This window comes from Cinclus cinclus, chromosome 2 (assembly GCF_963662255.1).
Source record: "Cinclus cinclus chromosome 2, bCinCin1.1, whole genome shotgun sequence".
NCBI lineage: Eukaryota > Metazoa > Chordata > Aves > Passeriformes > Cinclidae > Cinclus > Cinclus cinclus.
Genome location: NC_085047.1, coordinates 38,114,258 through 38,136,831, shown reverse-complemented (window position 1 = coordinate 38,136,831; position 22,574 = coordinate 38,114,258). Strand labels below are relative to the sequence as shown.

Genomic DNA, 22,574 nt, shown 5'->3' with positions numbered 1-22,574 from the left:
TATGTTTAACTAGGAGGAATCTGTAATTGCATGCAGAAATGTAGGTGTCTGCACACAGCTAGTTATGCATTTAGAGAAGCGTGTAGCAACAAGAGAAGGAACGGTTTCAAACTGATGAAAAGTTTTAGACTCAGTATTAGGAGAACATTCTTCACTGCGAGGGTGGTGAGGCACTGGGACAGTGGATGCCCCGTCCCTGGAGGGGTTCAAGGCCAGGCTGGAGAGCGCCTGGAGCACATTCAAGTGTCCCTGCCTATCGAGGCGGGGCTGGAACGAGACGGCCTTGAAGGTCCCTTCCACTGCGACCTACCCTGATTTTTAAATACAAACCCTATAATGCACACTACAGAGCATCCGTAAGTTGCCCAGCTGTCAGGAGCAGCCAGGCAAACTTTAAGGAAGCTAACAGAACATAAATTAGTGTTTTCCACAGCAAGTTTCGGACGCCGGTATCTTGTGCAGACGAGACAACCACGTCATACACACGCACAAACATCAATTTAAAATCAAACTCACAGGAAGGAAAGAAAAATAAAAGGGGGGAGGGGGGGAGAAATCCCGAGGCCGAGCATTCCCCCACAGCCGCGGCCCCGCTACCGGGCCCAGCCGCCCGCCGGCCTCAGCAGCGCCTGCGCGGCCGCGCGCCCGCTCGGGCCGTCCCCCGAAGCTTCGTGAAGATTCCGGAAGGCTCCGGCCGGCTCTTTCCGCCGCGGGAGCTGCCCCGCCCCCGGTGCTGCCGCCCGGCTTCCTTCCTTCCTTCCTTCCTTCTTTCTTTCTTTCTTTACCTCCCTCTTCCTTCTGCCGTGCTCCGCCGGGCTCGGCTCTCGCGGGTGGCGGGGCAGGAGGTGCCGCGGTCATGTCGCTGCTGTGCTACAACCGGGGCTGCGGGCAGCGCTTCGACCCCGAGAGCAACACGGAGGGTGAGAGCGGCGGAGGGGCCGGGGCGCGGTGCCTCCCTCGCTGTTGGAGAGGGGGGCGGACACCGGGGCTGTGCGGAGCGGTGTGGGGCTGTCAGCCGGGCCGCGGGGTGCGCCTGCCCCGGCACAGGCCTGTGGGGCCGGCACCGCACCGCGCTGTCACGGGTGCCGGAGGTCAGCAGGGCCGGCACAGATGGGCTTCTCTGCTGAGGGCCTCTGTGCGTGTTGCGTTCACGGCAGTTCCCAGCAGGTTTTTGGGTTTTGGTTTGGTTGGTTGGATTGGTTTCGTTATTTTTTTTTTTTTTTAGCTCAGTTGTGTGGATTTGCAGCAGGTAGTCAAATGCGTCTGAATGGCACACGTGTGTTTGCTTTTCCAAGTGCCTTGAGAGCTTGCAGTGCTTCTCCTGTGTATGCTGGGTGAAACGTAGTTAAAGCTCTGTTGTTTGGGGTTTGGTAATTCCACAGAGGCCGCTGAAAGGTGACCTGAGTTTTCAAAAGGCTTGCCCTCACCTGCTTCATAAAGCAACCGTGTTGGTTGAGTTTCTAGAATACCTTCTTTGTGTTAATTTAATTTTTAATAACCCCCAGGGTTAGAAGTAGTAACATATTCTAGCCTGTGCATTTTCCGTGTTTTAGACCCGTGTCAATAAAAAGTGTTTATTTTTCTGAGCTGCATGTCTCTGCACAGAGAAGGGCAACATACTGAGTAGGACTTGCTAATGTTAGTAACAGCAGAAGCGGGCACAGTTGTGGAATGCTTATATTTAGTGATCTCTTCCACCCCCAATCCCTACACCCCTTTGCCCCAAATGGCAAAGCAGAGAAGGGGATTTATTGTTTTAAAAGAGAAAAGAAAAAGGAAAAAAAAAATCCCATTAGGACTTTGTGACCTGTACTCATTATAAAAGTAACACTTCTTTACGGTTTTTGATCAAGCTGTAGTAAACTAGGTCAGGTTAGCATGGCCTTATGCTAACTGTGGTGCTTGGGTTGGGGAAATTTGAAATACTGAATTTGAAATACTGAAATTTGTTTCAGTAAGTGGCTGGAACATGTAGTGGAATCACTGTATCCTAGACTAAGAGTTCTGAAGGTAAATGTAATTATTCACAGATAGCTACAGAGAACCAGGTTTTGCCATTTGGGTGAACCCTACAAATTTCTACTTTGACATCTAATGAAACAACTAATAAAGTGCTTTGAGGGTGGTAGCAGTAAGGTGGTAGAAGTGTGTGCATGATAATATTAGTTTGGCTATGAAATTGACATCAAAAAACCTCCAAACAAGCAAAACCAAAAACCTGAAAAATTGTGATATGTCTCTCCAAAAATTATCTGAGGGTTAGAGAAAATGGCTTTAAAGTACTTTGGTCTTCCTGGTAAAGGAAAGGTATTAACAGCAGCGGAGAGGTAACTTGTTTTTGTTGGGTTTTTTCAGTGAAAATGTAGAACAGCAACCAAAGGATGCAGCAATCTGATATCATACAAATCAGTACTAGAATATGCTTTTATCCTATTTATTTTGTATCCTAATTTCCCAGTTTTCCCTACCTACTGTGAGAAGGGTTCCTTCATGTCAGACAAGAGCTGTTGGACTCTGTATGAGTGCAGAGGAGCTGGTGTTTTACTGTCCTCTAGCAGGGACAGTGGTCAGACTGCTCAGGGGACAGATCCCGCTGGCTCTGCTGAGGCACTGCAGAGCTCCTTGTCCTGGCATCTTTCTCTTGGAGCACGCAGGGCCCTCAGGAGGCAGCAGCCAAGGAGGGTTGTCATTTGCTCCACAATGGACCGGCTGCAGGGCAGGCTGCAGGGAGCGAGGAACAAGGATTGCCCTTGGCCAGACAGACGAGACTTGTCTGTGTCTGCCTTGAGCTGAAGCCTAGCCACCCCTGAGTTGTTGATTGTGAGATGGTGCTCGTCTCTAGAACAGTTGCTGTTACTAACAGCATCTCTAGTGAAGGATTACAAATACTCATTTAAGTCTTCTGACTCAGAAATAATATTTGCTACAAAACGGGGTTTAGTTTTACTCTCATGATGCTTCTAATGACATATATTAATACTTTTGGAAAAGAATAATCTCTGCTTTTATGTTTAATTTGATTTAACAGTGAAGTCCTGGTTGCTATGCAAAATAACTTTTTTTTTTTTTTTCCTTTCTAATTTTCCTGTGAGGTTTACCAGCATTATCTTTTCATCCTGAAACTGAAGGAATTGATAGAGGTTTATAGATGTATTCATAAGTCTTGCTGAAGGACTAATGTCCCAAAATACGTGCATTTTGAGTTTAGGTGGGAGCTGATATCCCTTAGACTGTATTAGTACTTTAGACTTAGGCACTGAATATAAAATAAAAGTGTATAATACAAGGTTTCTTTAAAAATATACATATTTATAAAAATGATTAGAACAACCAAGTTTGGGTTGAGTTTTTGCCTATTAAATATTTGTAGGAAGATTGCTAATAAAGTTATTTATCACTTTTCTTTTGCTTCCTGTTATGCAAATTGTTACTGTTTGTGTCACTTTTAATTTTAAATGTTTCTAATTTTGCTTTAAAGGGTAGAAAATAGTGTTTAGAGTCAAGTCAGTAAAATACTATTCACGCAGAAAATGTCTGTGAGAAGTTTTATAATCAGTAGTTACATCCCATGAAAGGAATATGAGTAAAAGAGAACAGCTCTGTAGTACTGATAAACATCTGTGAATACAAACATTTTCATTAATGGAGGTCATGTTCCAGTGTGGTGTTTATTCAGAATGTATTATTAATAAATAGTATTGACATGTTAGAATTGTGCATGTGCAAGACTAACCTTTGGGTTCAAGTCCTTAGGTGGCTTAGGATACTACAAACATTGAAAAAAGAACGAGGTAATTATGGTTAAAATCATGAAGTCATGATTTGCATTAAGAGACTTTTTTAACAGAATACTTCTTGATAGAAAGCTCTAATCAGGTTCAAATAGATGTATTTGAAGTGGTAAATAGTTTTTTCTGTCTGTCAGGTAGCCATAGGGGCACATTCTTACTTCTGCAAAATTACCATTATTAGTAGTATTATCATTATAATAAGTATAATCATTATTACCACTAAGGCCTGATAACTGGTGAAGGCTGGGGATGGTCCATAGAAAGTTTACTTGCTCCACGTGACAGTAGTGGTTTGTCTTGGACGTCTGCTTTCTAGTTTGTGTTATGTTATGCTTAAGAGGAATGAAGACCTAATTATTTAAATTTAATATATGCACTCAGTTTCTTTGTGGAATCCGGATTCTTCTGAGTAGTTATGTGCACCTGGGGAAGTGGGGCAGCTCATGGCATTCATGAATTGCAAATGTGACATTTTTGCTGGGTTTGTAAACATATGAATAAAGATTCTTGGTATGACTTAATAATAATCATTGTCTTCTAGGTTCATGCACATACCATCCAGGTGTGCCTGTTTTTCATGATGCTCTCAAAGTAAGTATGCAACTGTCCTTTTAAGTATTATCTTTTTGTTTTTTCATCTTCTTATTTCCAGATTTTTCAGTGTTGAAAAACTGATGCTCAGCCTATCATGAGCTACCCCATGAAATTAGAAAAACACAGTTACTCATTTCCTGAAAAGGAAATTAAAAACTCCTCTCATATGGTCTAAATGTCATGCAGGTCTAGATGACTTGTTTCCTGTTGATTGACTTTAGGTGTCTCAGTAGTTTAATTAGGTCCTCTAAATAGGACTGTGGAGCCATTGAGAGGTTTCATACTCTTTCAGTTAATTAACCTGCTTGGAATTCAGAGCAGCTGCTTGTGGTCTAATGTGGCCAGGGCACTAATGTGTATGTGACATTTGTCTGCTGTGAAAAACAGTCATGTTCATTTAATCAGCCAAATGAGGATGTTGGTTAAATTTGGGCTGGTCACCCATGTCTCTTATGCAGCTGTCCAGGATTCTTGGGCTCAATCTTCAGTGATGAATTAAATATACCTGTGACAGGTCTCCCTCCAGTGCTTAGGCCAAGGGCACAGCCCATCCTTGGTTCTGTGCTACACTGTTTCCCCTCTTCAGGATCTACTGGATGCATACCAAGTGCTTACAGGGAGTCATTTGAGACACAACTGCTGAAACAGTACTGGAAGTCATTCTAATAATTTGTGTGTAGTCAGAAATCTGGTGTCCAAAAATGGAGCCTGGCACTTTATTAATATCAGTATAGCCTAAGTGACTTTTCTTAGAGCACTAAACTGCTCTTTAGCTGAGCTTTGAGGGATGTGTTGTGGTTTACTTCTTGGTACTTAGGAACTATTTCTACTGGAAGTGCATCTCATCCCAACAATGTACTGTCTTTTGGCCTTGTGAAAGCTTCTGCATTTGTGCTGGGCAGTGTGTTTGCTGTGAGATGTTGTTTATATTGGAGCACCTGACTCAAATTGGTCATCGTGTGCCGCTAGCAAATTGGGACAAATACTCTTAGTTCAAATACTGTACAGTTGCTTAAAGTGTGGTAATTTTTTTCTTATACAAAACTATAGCTGTACTCAGAGCACAGTACACAACACCTCCGTGTAATTCTAAAGAGAGAAATACAGTAAGCTCAAAACCTGACGTTTATTCCCTCTTTCATATTCTCTGTTTATAAACAAGTACCACTTTCCCTCTTCTCCTTATCCTTCCTCTTGATCTAATTAAAAAATTACCATAATTGCAAATAAGCAGTTTTCTTCCTGCTATAAGTTCTTCATAATCTAGATGGGCAGGATGAACCTTCTGTCTCTTCAGTTGTGGAAGTGGTTAATATTTTGAGAGTATTTTAGAACCACCTACCTAAAACCCATTGTATTGCACCACTTAAGCTTTGAAAGCAGTGGTGCATTACTCAAACTGTTGCCTCTAATAAGGTTCTTTGAGTTCTAAGATATATTATTCACAGTGGCAAGGTAATTTGCTCTAAAATTGAATTTCTGGTTTATATAATAAAAAGTGCTCTTGATTAATGTAGTTGGATAGCTGTGCACTGCACATATCCAGCTCTGTTGGTGAAAATAAGCAATTGAAACATTGAGTGGTGCTCCAAAAAAGAAAAAAAAAAAAAAATCCCTGTCATTTTTGGAAGAGGCCCTGTGCATTGGGCCACAGGTGAGCCTGGTCTCAGGTGTAGTATTTTGTTTGTTTTGCTTACATGGTACTTTATGAGATGTAGTAACATTTCTGTTTTTTGCTGTACAGAGTTGGCACCTAATGTGTCATGGAAGTATTGCCTCATTTACTTTTTTAATTTACATTTACAAACTTTTTGATTAAGGCAGCATCAGCAAACTAGAGGACTTCTTTGGCTTTTGAAAATGTAGATTATAATATTTTTCACAGAGGGGAAGAAAACAATTGCTATTCTTGATGTGCCACATCTTTTGAAGGAATATAATAAATATTCTGGTTTTTTTAAGCTGTTGTCAAGTCTGGTAGTCATGCCTGTGTTGTTTCTATTCCAAAATGTTTATAGGGCTGGTCCTGTTGTAAGAGGAGAACAACAGACTTTTCTGACTTCTTAAGCATTGTGGTATGTACTCATGATTATTTACAATTCTTATACTTGTCAAGTGACAGCAATTAATATTAAATGGTGCATGTGCTTACATGTTTTAAATTAGTCTAAAATTAAATTTCTGTTAAAACTGTCTTATTTTTTATATGCTCTATTTTTCTTCATGTAATGCTGAAGTCAAGGCTCATTTTCAAGCTTTGTTAAATTTTAATTGTTAGATTTTGATCGAGCTACTTGCTAATAAAGAAGGATGGTCAATATTTGTTGCTGCTTTGCTTGACTACAGAAAGTATGCATTTTTCTTTTAACTTATATCCAAAATGAGAATATTTTCTAATTTAGTGGTAGGGTTTCCTTTGCAGCCAGTGTTTAGAATGGTCTAAAGGAGAAGATGGAGGTGAAGAAATGAGTCAAGAAAACTTGTTTCAGTTTTTGTTAATTGTTAATGCACACAAACTACACTGCATTTATATATCAATAAAAACACATGCTTTCCACAATAGGGCTGTACAAAGGGTCTCCATAACAGTGAGAAACCTCCTGAGCCTGTTAAACCAGAAGTCAAAACTACTTCTGAACGAAAGGAGCTAGCTGAACTGAAACCCAAATTTCAAGAACACATAATTCAGGCACCAAAACCATTGGAAACAATTAAGAGGCCAAGGTACGGTATATGAAACTTAAGGTTTTCCAAATTTGTAGTCAGTTGGACAAGTTAAAGCTTGCTTGGTTATTCAGTGTTTTACATTTCATATAGTGTAGAAATTCTGAGAATAACGTAAGAGGATCTTGGTTTTGGTAGCAATGATGATGTTATCTTAAGCTTCAAAATATGAGAAAAATATGGTTAAGACAAAGAAGTACTTGATCTTTCAGCTATTAGATCCACAAGAAGCAAAAATTGAAGTCTATAACTTCACAGCTTAAAATGCCACTGGAAGCTGTGTTAAGTGTTTTAAACGGCAATAAAAATAATTTCACAGTGCTTGTATTTAGATGCCTTAGTATCTCTGGTACATTTTTTTGTGGAGTATTTAGGATTTCCAGTTGAAAGCCAAGATTGCCTTCTACGTTTCTGCCTTCTGTTTTTTCATAAACAGTAAGGATTTGCGTTTACAAATGTAGTTTGTTTGTTGAAGGCAGGTTTGAAAGGAAGAGCCTTGTAGGAAGATTAAAAGTTACTACTTTGTCTTCTATTAATTCTTTTTCATAAAGTAGGTTGACACTAATGCATGGACTTTTTTAGCCCAGATGAACCAATGATAAATTTGCAGCTGAAAGTGTCAGCTTCGTTGAAACAAGCTCTCGATAAACTGAAACTGTCATCAGAAAACGAAGGGAGAAAAGGTAAGGAGACAGGGAGATTAAGTATGTGTGTGATGCTAAGTGTCACACAAATAAATGAAATGCTGATCTTGTCATTTCTAAAGTGATAGTTTCCTGTAATTGTTCTTTTTCTTAATAATCTGGGAAATACCTTCCAGTCCAGGGAATGATGACTGAAGTTCAGATGTGGAGAGCATGGGGACTTGGTTGTCAGGAGCAGTACATTGTCCTTAGCTTTATTTGAGCTGTGTCTTCTCTGAGATTTCCTTGTAGAATGGACATAATGGGAACACCCATTTATGAATATGTGACTGACAGAGTTACCAAGAAATGAACTTTACTCCCTATTGTTGCAGAGACAGTATCATGTAAAGCATTCATAAATGAGTGAAATTCCTCCAAAGACTAAGTTGGTTCTCCCTTGTCTGTTTTTCTCCTTTTTCTTCCCACATATTATTTGGAATTTAGCTCCAGAATTGCACTGCTCCTTAAGAACCTTTTTAACTTCAGCCTACGCTTATGGCTATTTTATGTTCTTTTGTTCTTGTGCCAAACTAATTTAGCTCTTCTTTCTCCATGGTATCCAAATTACTTCCTTGTGTGTATTTACAGACAGCAGTTGAAGCCTTTTACATTCTTGGTCTTACAAAACTGAACAAAATGAATGATTGTTCGCTTCCCCTGTGACTGTAATGATTCTCTTCATATTTTTGTATTTACCCCACTTAAAATGTGTAAAGATATAGAGCCTAGAATTTGATGCATAGGTAATACAGCTTTTTGAATGCATCTTTGTACCTCTCTGGCAGATTTCAGTGTCAGGCGGAAAATAGAAGCTTGGAGAGGGAGGTTTTCTAATCTCCTCCTTGGCTCATTTTAGTTTTTAATAAAAGCAAAGTGTTCAGTAGATTATACAATTCATTTGCTATTTTTATAATACTCTGTTTTCAGACGAAGATGGTGATGAAATAAAGATTGGGACGGCATGTAAAAATGCAGGCTGTTCAAAAGTAAGTGGTTCTGTTGTACTCTAAATCCAGCTGCTCAGCTACTAAGTGAGCAGTTTTCATTTTTTGCATGCTGCAAGTTTATTTGGAAAAGGCACAAGGCCCATTGGGTTTTACAAAGACACATTTGATAACATGCTTTAGTATGGACAAATGTACGTTCTGTGCCGAAAGTCAAAGATTAATTTTTTTAAAAACTGTCATGAACTTCTAATTAGTAAGCTTGCTGATTGTTTTAACACATGAAATATAATATTGATAAGAGGTGGCTTATTGATAACACTTGAGTTGTTCTTGATAATCTGTGTATAGACAGAAGCATCTACAAATCTTAACAGTTAATGCTTCTTGCAAGAAAATTTTAAAAGTCAGTGTTTTAACACTTCTGACACCAAAACTTGTCATTACATTACATAGTCATTTAAAGTGAAAGGTACATTAACACATTTGCATTGTGCAAAATGAGACAGTAAGATTTAAATAGTTATTTTACCTGACAGATTTTGCATTATCTACTGAAGCTCTGATGGGAGGAGAACTTTGGCAGTCTTTGTATTGGGAAGAACTGACCTGATATTAAGTTGTATATTGCTTATTTTACTTTCTTCTGAGAATCCATGTGTTTTTCTGAATGATGAATTTAATTGATTTTCAAGTTAAGTTCTTTTTTTCCTCTAATGTTCAGAGTATTTTAAAGACAGACATCTCTGAGGATCTGCAGTGAACCTTTATGAGCACAGATGGTGTCACCATTGATGTGTGCCATTGAACTAAGACAAAGTACAGCTTCTTAGTAGTGCCAGAGAACCTTCTGTGAAGGAAGGTTGAATGGTGACTTTGAAAAGTTAGGACAAGCCATTAGGTCTGGATTATTTACCCAGAAACTTTGTCGTACTTTAGTCATTATTTCTGGTTTTTGTTATTTTTTTTCCTTGCTCCAAGTCCTGTAACAGTAATACACTTTAAATGCTTTATCCCACCAGACATACGAAGGACCACACAGCACAGAAGAAGTATGTATATACCATTCTGGTGTACCTATATTCCATGAAGGGTTAGTATTCAGCTAAATTCCATTTTTGTACCTGTGTTCTGTGAAGGGTTAGTATTCAGTTAACGCCAGGGTTTTTTAACTTGTCTGTTGTGTGTTCATGCTTTCTTTGTAGATGTTGCCTTGATTTATTCTGTGTTCCCACTTCAGTCAAAAATGGCAGTGCTTGAAGGGGGTATACTAAAGTAACAGTAATATTGCATAAAGGAAAGATCTTAAATGTTTACAGTAAATAGTGTCCTAAATATTTTTTTGTTAATTACTTTGCAAACTTTCAAGGATGAAGTATTGGAGCTGTTGTAAAAGAAAAACTTCTGACTTCAATACATTTTTAGCTCAAGAAGGCTGCACAAGAGGAACACACCTATGGACTAAAAAGGATGCTGTGAGTAGCATTAAGATTGCATTCTGTAACTGGCCATTCTGAATTTTGAATACTGAAATGTAGCTTGTAGCTTGATTATTACTGTAGCTGAGCTATTACAGATCACTACCTCTGACATAATATGGAGGATACTGTGCACAGTGGGAAAACAGAAATGCAGCATTAAGTAGTCTGTGGTACAGGTATACTCGATTCTTTAAGAAAATTACAGAATATAATTACAGACCAAAAACACTGGAAAAACATTATTTGTTCACACCATGGATACAGGTGAACACAAAGTTCTTGTTACGAATATATCATCTGTTGCTGAGGCAAAATGGGTTTGACTCTGTAAACATCAGGAGTGTTTTATAATGTATCTTTATTTTCTTCTATTAAAAGTGTTGTTTTGTTACCTCATTCCAGAGCAATTACTTCACAAATCCTTTATTTCCTTTAAATCCTATAATTGCTGCTTGCTTTGAAGATTTATGTTTTTGTTCAACAATTACTTGCAAGTACAGAAAATAGGGATAAAAAAAAGCTGAAGTTGTGAGCCTAAAGCAGGAGAGTGTAGAAAAAGAGAGTAAAGAGTTTACCCACATTTAAAGAAACCACGTGTATATTAATTATGTATTGAGATAATGGGCTTCTATCCAACAAGGAGGTTTTTTACTTTAGCTTTTTGTTTTTATTGTGAGGGTTTTTTTACAGTTTACTTTTTCTGCATTAGAGAACAGAGGGTAATAAATGTTTTCTGCAGGCATATGAAACATTCTTGATGTCATAGCATTCTTTCTCTTCATTCAGTTCCTTTCTATAACCTGCTGGCTAACCATAGTCTTGGAAAGGAAGTTGCTCCATGAAGTTACTTTTTTTTTTTTTTTTTTGAGAGGGAGATGGTGAAATACTTAGTAAAAAGAATTGCAAGTGGAGTCTTGCAGTCTCCTATGAAGATGAAATATAATCCTTTATTAGCTATGTTAGTTATCTATTAAAAAAAGTCCTGGGCATTTATGCTGTTAATCTTGTAAAAAAAAATACTCTAATGTAATTCTAGGTCTTTTTTTTTCCTGTGCCTTTTTCCTTCTCCAGGGTACAAAAGTAGTTCCATGCAGGCATGATTGGCACCAGACCGGAGGAGAAGTGACTATTTCTGTATATGCTAAAAACTCTGTCCCTGATCTGAGCTACGTAGAAGCTAATAGCACAATGGTGAGCCTCTGCCTTAAGATCAGCAACTTGAACTTAGGAAAATCTGCTCAGCTTTATTTACAAGGCAGAGATAGCATAAGACTCTTTTTTGAGTAACTGCTTTTTTTTGGCATTTGTGTTTGTTCAAGTATGTATAGCTTTTTTTCTCCCTTCTGTTTGGACATCTGCACTTTAATGTGTGGGGTTTTTTTAAAGCTACAATACATTATGAAAAAAAACCCTTTTATATGACTTCCATAATTAAAACCCAAGCGTGATATGTTTGCATCAGTGTATCTCTAAGTAATTATGGATTATTAATTTATTTGCATTTACTTGATGTAATTTGATACCATTCTTCATTGTATGCTGTTTCACAGCTACTAATATTAATCAAGTGTCAAAATGCTTCTCTGATTTCTTTATTTAAAATGATAAGCTACCAGTGGTCACTGTTGACTGCAACTGTATCAGAATCTATTAAAATAGATACTCACTTCTATTTTTTGAGGGACAATTTTATCACTTTGGTCATTGCAGGATCCAAGTCTGAACATAGTATATTCTGTTTAAAATGCTTGAGGCATCAGATATTTTGTTAACATGATAAAATTTCTTATTTTCTGTTGTTTTTCTTGTTAAGGTAAATATCCATATTGTATTTGAAGGAGAAAAGGAGTTTCATCGCAGTGTGAAGTTATGGGGAGTAAGTGTAAAAATATTTTTTCTATTAAGAAGAAACAAACAAAAATCCCCAGAAGGAAAACAAAACATAAGCCTTTAGCTTCTTCTCTTTCAAAATGGTTTGGTTTTCCTCATTACTGTTTTCTGAATGAATTTCCATTGCATTGCATTGAGTACTTACATTTAAATCTGAATATAATGACCCAGGAGATCCAGTGTGACATCATAATGGGCACTGTTTTGTACAGGAGGTGTCTGTCCTTCCACCTTCCTTTCTGATCCCGGCACCATGGTAATGGTGTTGCAGAAAACCCTTGCTTACGTGTGCTAACCAATGTATGTTAGATATGCATAGGCATGTGTTTATGCCATAAACATTCCATAGCTTGAGAATGGGAAACAGCTGATTTTTCAAGATATCAGAGGGGTCTTCATTTACCTAAACATCTACTGAAATTTAGTCATGAGGTGCTCCCCAACTTAATTCCCCAGCGTCTCTCAGTCTGTTGAATTGAAGTGTGAAATCCCTTTCTGTTCCAGGTGATCGACGTAAAGAGGAGTTTTGTGAACATGACCGCTACAAAGATTGAGCTCACTATGAGAAAAGCAGAGCCCCTGCTATGGGCAAGTCTGGAGTTACCAGTATCCAACACACAACCAAAACAGGAGAGTTCGGATAAATAATGATTCCAAGAGGCAACTTATTTTCCATGATGAAGTGGTGACTTGCTACTGTAATCAAATATTTAACTTTTATATAGATTCCTTTTTTTTTTTTTAATGCTAGTTCATCTGTTCCCTTCTAGGAAGAAATTTTACGCACAGTAAACGGGGGTGTAAACTTGAAAGGGTTACAGTTATTTCTGCTCTTGCTCCCATGGGTATGTTTATGCTAGGTACAATGTTTCCATGGGAATTTAGAGTAAAACAGCTATTGCCCTTTGCTTGCAACCTTCCCTACCATGCACTGACTATCCCAGTAGATGTGCTCTCTGTTCACAGTGGGTGTTTTTGTTTTTCAGCTGTTCTCTCTTAGACTGGATGCATTTGGTAACCTGTGTTAAATTCAGCATTGTTAGGAAGCATACAGGAATGCAGATAGAAAAATCTGAGTTTGAACTGATTAGCATGCAATTCCACATCTAGAGTAAAAGGTCACATAAACAGAAATATGAAGTTGTGCACTTGCAGACTTCCGTGTTCTGAAACGAAGGTTTGTTTCGATGCCTGTTGGCTATAGAGGGATGGGGTGAAATGAACAGTATTCCAATGATTTCAGTACTTGCTGACTCGTGCCGTCTTTCATGTATCAAAGCAGATCACGTTAAAATTTTAAAAAAGGTGGCAAGAAGGGAATTTTTTTTACTCCTTTGCATTTGCTATTTGAATAGTTAAATATAAAAGTAAATGGACAGTGAAATGACTGTATAACTTAGCATTTCAGCTGTGAAGAGTATGCAAACAGCAAACTATTTTAAAATTACCAAAGTGCTGTATGTATTTGGCAGCCTATAGAATGTATAGTCCGTCCTATTCTACAACACTGAAAATCTCAAGACTCTTCCAAAGTAGGTGGATATGTGTAGTAGCAGAAGCCAGAACACACTGCAGGTGTCTTGGTAAAAGAGTTTCCACCTAGATATGTGTATCTCTTGACTCTGAGGACGGTCGTCTAACAACTGCAGTTATATACAGGACAAATCTTAGGAGAAACAACGTGCTTTAAAATGTCTGTCTCAAATTGTAATTGTACCTTTGAATCAAAATACTTTAAAAGAATACTGTATCTGTTGAAGGGACTGTAATTAGAAATCAAGACCTTAGTTTTGTTTTCAGTTCATCAGTAAAGGTATGTGGCTAAAAACAGGTTAGCTGTAAAAACGAGATTTTTTTTTTTATCCAAGCAGCAGCACACAGAGTAACGTTGCTTTCTATTTCTGCTTGGAATAGTTTCTTAATTTTGGCTTGCAGCTGAAATAAAAACGTTTTCGTACAAAAGTATATAGAAAATGCACACAATTATTTATTGTGTCTAATCCTATATATGTAAACAAGAAGTCTTGCTTAAATGAGGTTAAAAGAGATCCATGTTAAAATGCAAGGATGCTCATCTACCAGCCTTGGCAGACCTGGAGTACTGTCAGGAGAAATACAGGGTGTAGTAAAGGCATTCTGAAGTGAAATACAGATTTCTAAGAATCTTGCTGTTTTCCAGTAGGTATGATTTCACTTGAGCTCAGACTTCTGTCTAACAGTACTTGAAGTCCTACTTCATGCTGAAAGTAGTAGGAAATACATTACCAAAGAAACCATCCCTGAACACCAAGAAAGTAACACTGTTGATACAAATATATATATATATGTACACATACATAAATTTGTTTTGGTGCTTCTCTGCCTTCATTTTAACATCCTTAATCCTCGATTACTTAGTTTGAGCATGGTTGCATACTCCCTTGGGCCCTTCTAAAAATTTTCAGCTCTAAGTTCTGTATAGATTCTATTAACCTCTAATAATGCCTTTTTTTCCTCTTTTTTTAATTTGAAAATATCAAGTACTGTAAAGTGATAGGGTACAAGCTTATAAAATGTGTGCCTGCCAAGTGGTCCTCTGAAAATTGAACAGATGTTCTTTGATGTGTTCTGAACCAACAAGTGGGATACTTAGTATGACACTGAGAACATTAGTGGATGAAAAACTCTCGATAGCTGTATCTACTAGCATGCCATCTGTGTTTGTGTGTGCAGAACTCTGAACTTGGACAGCAAAATTAGTAGTGCTTAAATGCCAGGATAAAGTTCTTGTTTAACAAGCAAGTTCAAATGTGTCTATCCATATGGATATATAAATATCCTAAATATGTTTAAAAAACGTGGAAAACGTATTTTCACTTAATTTGCATCCTCATGTGCAGTAGGTTTCATAATATAAAACCCATTTTAAAGAACTACATCGAAAATGGAATTCCTTTGGAAAACACAATTTCTGTTTTGAAATAAGTAGTCTTCTGCTTTAGTGCGTTAAACCCTAAATGGAGAGGAATGTGGATGAAGGTGCCATCTGCTGTGAGTGCTGCAGGCTTTGGGAACCTGTTACTGCTTGTTACACTCTTTCAAGCTATGTTCTGCTGCTAGCGTAGTCACCTTGGCCAGAAGTGGGAGAAGGCTCCTGTAAACACAGTCCCCAGTTTTGCTTTTGCGTTTTAGTCATTCCTCATGCTCTTCTCCTTTTGTTCATATTTGCAGCACAAAACTAAAGATACTTCAGGTCTTCTGTAATGACTCTCCCCATCAGTGGCAATACAACCACTTCTGAAACTTACCTGTTTAAAAAAGCAAGCGAACACAGAACCCATAAAAACTCGCCCAGCTTTCATCAGGCAAGAACGTATAGATTTTGCTATAACAGCGTAGTTTCTCTGGCCTGGGATGCTTTTCAAAATAAAAAGATAAACCTTCAGATGACCTGGACTGCCATAAACTGTCTTAACTGCAGCAATTCTTAGCAGTTTTTTATAACCATATGTTTGCATCTGTCCTGAAGCTGCAACAGCTGTGTGTTTTGAGCAGTTGCTCACAACAGGCTTCAGCACGCCAAGGGTTAATCCTGGTGTTCCATGCAATAACATCTTGACATGCATAGTGGTAGCCAACACTTGGATTGACTACTGCATTGGCTGTAACTTTTATTAGTAAGTGTGGAGAGAAGATGAGGCAAACTGTAGTGTGCTAAACCAATCATGATTGAAACTTTCCCAAAAGCAAGATCTGTCAAGTAAGCAAAGTTATTTTTGATCACAGGCTTTCACCTGTCTAATCATATGACACTAAATTGCAAGCCAGTGTGAACAGAAATACCTGGTATTGAATTTATCCTATTTTTCATGCTTTTGGATGTTCTCTATTTATCAAATTTATTTAAGTTGATGCAGTCTAACTGTATTTTTATAAATAAGTATTTAAGAGCTGTAATGTGTTTCAGTATGGGTTTACGTGTTACACATGTAGACAGTCATGTTACACGAGTTAGAACTGACTGTCCAGATGCCTATAAAACTTCACCTTCATGATCCCTTTATAATATGAAAAATTGCATGGGTGTCACAAGTTTATGACAGAAATCTTAATCTTTTCCCTCATGTATAAGCCCATTTTCTTATCTAACATAACATATTTCATACCTAATGTTACATCCCAGGTAACAAGTGATGAGAGGAAATGACCTCAAGTTGTGCCAGGAGAGGTTTAGATTGAATGTGGGGAAAAATTGTTTTCATGGAAAGGGTTGTCAGGTATTAGGACAAGCTGCCCAGGGAAACAGTGCAGTCACCATGCCTGGAGGTGTTGAAAAAAACATGGTAAGGCACTTAAGGACATGGCTTAATGGTGAGCATGGTGGTGGTGCTACCTCGGTGGTTGGTGATCTTGGAGGTTTTTCCAATCTTAAAAATTCTGTGATCTTGTATCTGTAACAACACTTCTTGGAGGAATTGGAATTTATGTGAAATGTTAACACACTGCTAAGCACAGGGTTGATTAGCTACTCTGACTCTTAGGCACTGATATAACTTGGCAAAAAAATATTCCAGTGGATGGTATTCTGGATCGTGTACATTATCAAGTCACCATTTCAGTAGTTTAGGAGTTAGTTTTACTAGGAATTTTGCCTTGGAAAAAAATACACCTCTTATACATAATGATGCATTTTTCGCTTGCAGTCTTTGAACATGGCATGAGTATTGGTTAAATACTGTATCTGTTAATGACTGGTCTTTCCTGATTTGCTACTAGATTTTTTTTACTTCTGTTCAGGAAGAAGATCCTTTTTAAAGTAATGAGTTATGTGTCTGGAACACTGTTTTAGGGTGGTAATAATTTTGCCATTCTAAGAGTCTTGAATTACAGTTGAAGAGGAGATGATTTTTCACATGGCTGTTTGATTCTGCACATTCATAAAACTTACAGAAATTAATCTCATGTCTTCATGCTCTAGTTTTTTTCTAAATGTATTCAATAAAATTATTCTTACATGCTGGTTGCATTTGGGGTTGGTTTTTGACTCCCTTTGTTATGGGTGAGAACTTCCCTGTTTGCATCATGGCTGTTTAAGTAAAATGTAAGTGGATATTTTCCACCTGTGAGTTTATATAGGAGGGAAACTGCATTTCCAAGGGGTTTTTCCCCACTTGTAATTCCTTTCTTTGTTGCTTTCTAATTCTACAGCCCAGTCAGCATCTGTGAGTTTTGCAGAAATCTGACTGTGGTTACTGAGATGGACCTGTCTTACTCACAGAAATAGTTCAGCTCCAAGAATTTTGAGCTGTCACAAACTTAATGGAAGTGGAATAATTCGAGATACAGTGACAGTTTATAAAATTGCTGAAGGGACTGTTGCTTGGATGTTTGTTTCTGGTTTCTTGGAAAAAAGAAGATACTTTCCAAAACCTCTGGCATTCAGTTAGTGTAGCAAAGGGTTCACTTCTTGAAACCTTTTATCTTCTATGATAATAAATACTTGGTGTTTTCTTGAAGTTTGGGTAGATGTTTTAACCGGAGGGTAACCAAGATCTTGTCACAAACATTACAAATTAATCCACTGTCAAATGAGTGTTAAGCAAAAAAGGAAGCATCCTTTTGACTAAAATATTTTTTGTAACCTACTGGAAACAAATGTTTGAAGATTTAGTTCCTTGTTAAATTTTAATGAAAGCATTGCAACAAAATTCGTTTAAAGCTACCTGGAGGCAGATCTCTTAACCTTACAATGATCTATGAAATATTTTTTGTCCAGAAACCTTGTTTTCTGAAATCTGATTTAAACCCCTGATAAATATTGATACTGCAATGTTATTGCTGAATTCCATGCTTGGGAGAAAACTAACCTAATGTGCTTCTAGCCTAATATGCTTAACCTAATTTGTTTCTCCTTAATTGGAAATCAGGCTTGTGTATAAGGAGGCAGAATTGATACAGTGTTCTTCTCTACCCCAAGGGACTTAATTTAGTTTTTTTTCAAGGGAATGCCTTATCAGGTTGTATCTTTTTGTACCTAAACAACACAAATCCTAAATGTTCTGCCCATAGTAAAAGCAGTTAACATTTAGAGTGTCTACTCATGAGCAAATACTATAAAGAGGTAAACCTACAATAAAGTAGTTTAAGTTGTTTAACTGGAACTTTGTGAACTGGAAGCTTATTGGCTCTTCTGTTACCCGAGTTTTACTTTGCTGGATAACTTAAGTGGGATGCTTGTGCTTTCCAAGAGCAATTTACAGCTGTAAAGAAGAGAAGGTTGGTAAAATGAATGGAGACTGTTTTTATTGAAAATAAACTTTTAAGAGAATGATTTTCACGTATTTGTTGAAAAATAATTCATAGAAGACATGCTAAGGATAATATCAAGCAACAGTAACTGCTAAATTTGACAGTGTTTTGTACTTATCTCACATATCTTCGTAAGGGTTCAGCTCCTTGCTTTGTGAGCGCGGTGGCATTGGTCAGTGCTTCTTTTGCTGTTGTAGTTCCTCAACAACGTTTTACTTTACAAAACAGCCAGTTAAATTTCCTGCATTTATTATTAAACAGTTGTATTGGCACATATTGCCTGAAGACTCAGGTATGGTTGGGACTTACACAATGAAAATTGGCCAAAACTTCAGTGTGGTTTAGTGGCAATACCCAAATGCTGAGTGCATAGTCCTTAAGCTAAAACATGTGTAATTCTAATGAGTTTTTGTGTTTCACAGTTGTATTATATAATGCACATATGTTTTACCTTAAACTGTCCCATAAGGACAATAAGTGTAACTATTCAGGAGTGTATTGCAACTTGTGGCACTGTGCATGCTCCCTTTTCCTCCATGCATTGCAGGTGTTCTTCACTGAAGTTGTAAATATAGTTTTGTGCAGACTCTGCAGTAGCCATGAGAGAGCTGATAGATTTTGCCAGAGCTTCTCCATATTCTGGTAATAGTGTTTTAGTACAAAACAGTGTATAATACTGCCTGAGAGGCATATGCCAAGTCCTGTAGTCACACTCCGAATCCTATAAAATATCTGGTCCTCGGGCAGGTTGTTTTTTATCAGACTGCAGATGACAAGAATGGTATTTGCAAAACTGGAGTCCAGTCATGCTGTAAAAGCTCAGCAGGGGTGACTTGAAAATATAGATAGATATCAGGACAGGACAGTAACTGTGCATATGGCTATAGATAAATAGCTGTCCTTAATGATATCCTTCAAAAAACTTGGGATCTCCCCCACACAGTCCCCAGGTGTCAATTTCTGCTGACAGTTCAAAGAACACAGGATTCTTCTGGCTGGTAGCATGGCAGAAGCTTCATTCCAGCTCTGCAGAGTCCTGGAACCTGCCAGGCTTGCTTTGTCTGAACTTTTAACCTGCCTGCAGTGTTGTTCTGGCTTGTTTGGCCTTTAAAACTTCTCTCATGTCCAGGTGACTATTGTCTTACTTGGTTTACCTTGTTTCTCATTCTGTAGTTGCTTGATGTAGATGTATTTTTAATATAACTACTAAAGCAGGTTTGCTGTGTAGAGCAACATACTTCTGATTCTAGTACCATGCTGCAGAGGGATATGTGCAGGGGCCTTGAAAACTGGGGCATGGGATGTGGTGTAGAGGACTGCTGACATGGGATGATTGGAGAAGAGGCACTTCTGGATAAGAACGATCCCAAGAAGAGAAACAGCTCATAAATACTGTAACTGCTTTTCTGTTGGAAGGTTTGTACTAGCCTTTCTTCTTTCTTTAATAGTATAGACTAATCAGTCTTTGATGGCACAGTTAAGATTTTTAGCATACCAACAATGAGCTTTCCTTATGAAGTGAGTTTCTTTCTGCCTGTAATTATACTGGCAGGATGTTAATGTTTGACTCCTCTGCCATGGCAGTGGATGACACTGTCACTGCTGTCAGTAGCCACACTCCTGTAAGGGTCATGCCAGGGTAATATGGTGTGTGCTGCAGACTGAAGAGAGCTTCAGTGCAGGCAGGAGGTGTCCAGGCATGCAGGCTCCAGCAGATAGTATGGAACTATGGCTTAGGAGACAGAGCTGAGAAAACAAAAGCAGTGCTTCAGTAGGAGGGTGTTGGTTCCAGAAATACCTGAAGGGATGAGCGACCTCAGAGAGATCTATACCTTTCAGAGCTCAGTGTTCACAGCTGGTCATGTTTCCTCTGCTTTAACTCCTGCTTCTTAGGGCTTACATAAGGGTGTGTTTTCACAAGTCACTGTGTCCAGCAACTGTGACTTGGGTTCCCTTTGGAAAGTACAGCCAAGTTTGGAAGTAATGTGGATGGCAGCATCAGGAACATGTCAGCAAGCTAGCAAAGCACATTGGGGCAAAGTGCCATGTAAACTTAGCAAGTCTATTCTTATCCGATACCCTCCTGTGAAATGCTTTTCTGTTATTGCCTCTCCCATTCTTTCCCTTAATGAAAGGGTGGAACATGTTTGGAGTTTATTTGAACCAGGTCCAGCCCCTCCTACATGAGGTGCCTAACAAAGCACTCTTACTCCTCCTCCTCGATTCCTTGAGCTCCCCAGGCTGAAGAAGATGTTTAAGGGTGCAGCATCCATCAGGAGAAACATTGATGCTGACAGGAGCATCCTTGATTTCATAGATTATAACTGGCACAAGTCTCAGTGGTGTAAGGGGAACAATCTTATACCTTAACAAAGACTGCTTGCTAAATTCAGTGCCTACTGAATTTCTCTGAGGGCACTTTCTGTGAGCAGATACTGTTCTGTGAGCAGAACACTTTGGTTCTACTCCAAACAGCAGAAGCAAGATTTCTGTGTACTTCATTTAATTAGTGTTGTCTTCTCTGCTCTGCCGTAGGGAAGTTCATGATGTTCATTGTCGTGAACATTCAGCTTTTTCAATAGCACTGTTAACTGTACACTAAATTCTCATGAATGAAACTTGACGAGTTCAGAGAGGGAAAAAAAACAGGTCATGCTGAATATGTTTCCAGGGATGGGGCATCTACCATCAGTCTGGGCAACTTGTTCCAGTGTTTCCTCATCTGCATTGTAAAAATCCTACTTGTCTATGTAACCTAAATTGACCCTGCTCCAGTTTAAGACTATTACCTCTTCTACTAATGTAACAGGTCCTGCTAAAATTGTCTCCAAGCTGAAATAAAGTTCCAGGCACTGTCTCTTTGGAACAAATATTCTAAAGAGGCAATTGACAACCCAAATATATTTGTGATACTTTGTCCATCCAGATTTAATTTTGCCAGATTGTATTGCGACTCCAGTCTAGGCTGAAGAGTTGGTTTCTCCCGGTTATAAGATTTACTGATTGCTTCAGCCAGGCTGAGTGAAGGAACTGGGCAGATGGAATTGGGGAAGGACAGAGTAGGTGATCCAGTGTTATCCATTTGTAAAGAGAGTGTGAAAAATTCCCTTCCCACACTTGAAAATTGTGGGGAGGCAGAGCTACACTTTGGGCTGGGGGACAGCAACAGGGGCTTGCTTGCTTATCTATAGAACATAAGATTCTACCCATTGAGGAAGGAAAGGCAATTGGAGCTCTGAGTAACTGATCCTTTCAATACCAAGAATAAGGGATTTTGTGGAAATTAGTTAGTATAAGCCATTTATAAGTGGTTTGGTTTCCTTATTTATAAGGGTTTGGATGTTACTCTCCCTCAGCAGAACTTTATGGACAGGAATGAAAATAGATTTAATCTATTTTGTATATTTCTCAGGAGGTAGCTGGTCATGATGAATCTCACATTCACACAGTTATCAATTAAGTTGACAAGAAGAGCAAAGTGATCAATGACAGCTGTGCATTCAGCCTGCTGTGAGCTGTAATTTATTCTTATAGCTTCAAACTGCCCAGGGTAGCAAGGAGAGATTGTATGTTCTTTTGCAGCAGCAAGGTAATAGTGCAGAATATCAAAGGCTAGCTACCACTGAAGGAGTTATGTTTACTGGTGAAACATTTGTTCACTGGCTTCTAGCTCTCTATGTATATAAATGAAGGAAATGTAAATGAAGGAAAAAGAAAGTTTCATCAGATATTTCCTTTCAATGTGGAAACTCCTTTTTTGCCTTATATTCCAGTGATCCTACAGCAGCAACTACTGAATGATCCAAATTTGGCTGCTGCTCATAAGGAACAGGTACTAATGGCATTTTTCCACCATCTGGATATCCTAACCCTCCCTTGGGGGCACATTCAGTACTGCCTGTTGCAGTTAATGTAAAGTTATGATGGAGCAGGAAGGGCACATGGTTCAAAGAAAGGGAAAAAAAAAACCCAGTGCAGTTATGTTCCAGTCCCATTTTGAGAACAACATCCTCAAGTAAACAATTCTTTGTCTTTCATGAAGGCTTACTGGAAGTGATGCTAGTGAAAGCCTCACTTCTTGGTGGCATATATCCCTTAAAACAACTTCCCACAAGTTATTTCTGGTTCCCTTGTTTGAATTCAAGGGATCTGACATGAGAACAACTCCTCTGTCCT

General features: G+C 38.5%; 1 protein-coding gene across 2 annotated transcripts; it reads left to right on the top strand.

The window, feature by feature from the left end:
- Positions 1–661: 661 nt before the first annotated feature.
- On the top strand, positions 662–17,115 carry CHORDC1 (cysteine and histidine rich domain containing 1). Of its 2 annotated transcripts, XM_062487537.1 has the most exons (11): positions 662–920; positions 4,333–4,382; positions 6,404–6,460; positions 6,949–7,109; positions 7,692–7,792; positions 8,723–8,781; positions 9,762–9,832; positions 10,109–10,214; positions 11,292–11,411; positions 12,034–12,096; positions 12,615–17,115. In XM_062487537.1, exons 1-11 carry the CDS (start codon positions 857–859, stop codon positions 12,756–12,758), a joined length of 996 nt encoding a protein of 331 aa, XP_062343521.1. In that variant the 5' UTR covers positions 662–856; the 3' UTR covers positions 12,759–17,115. The 2 variants fall into 2 exon arrangements, with proteins under 2 accessions (XP_062343521.1, XP_062343523.1); XM_062487539.1 differs by lacking the exon at positions 6,404–6,460.
- The last annotated feature ends 5,459 nt before the right edge of the window (positions 17,116–22,574 follow it).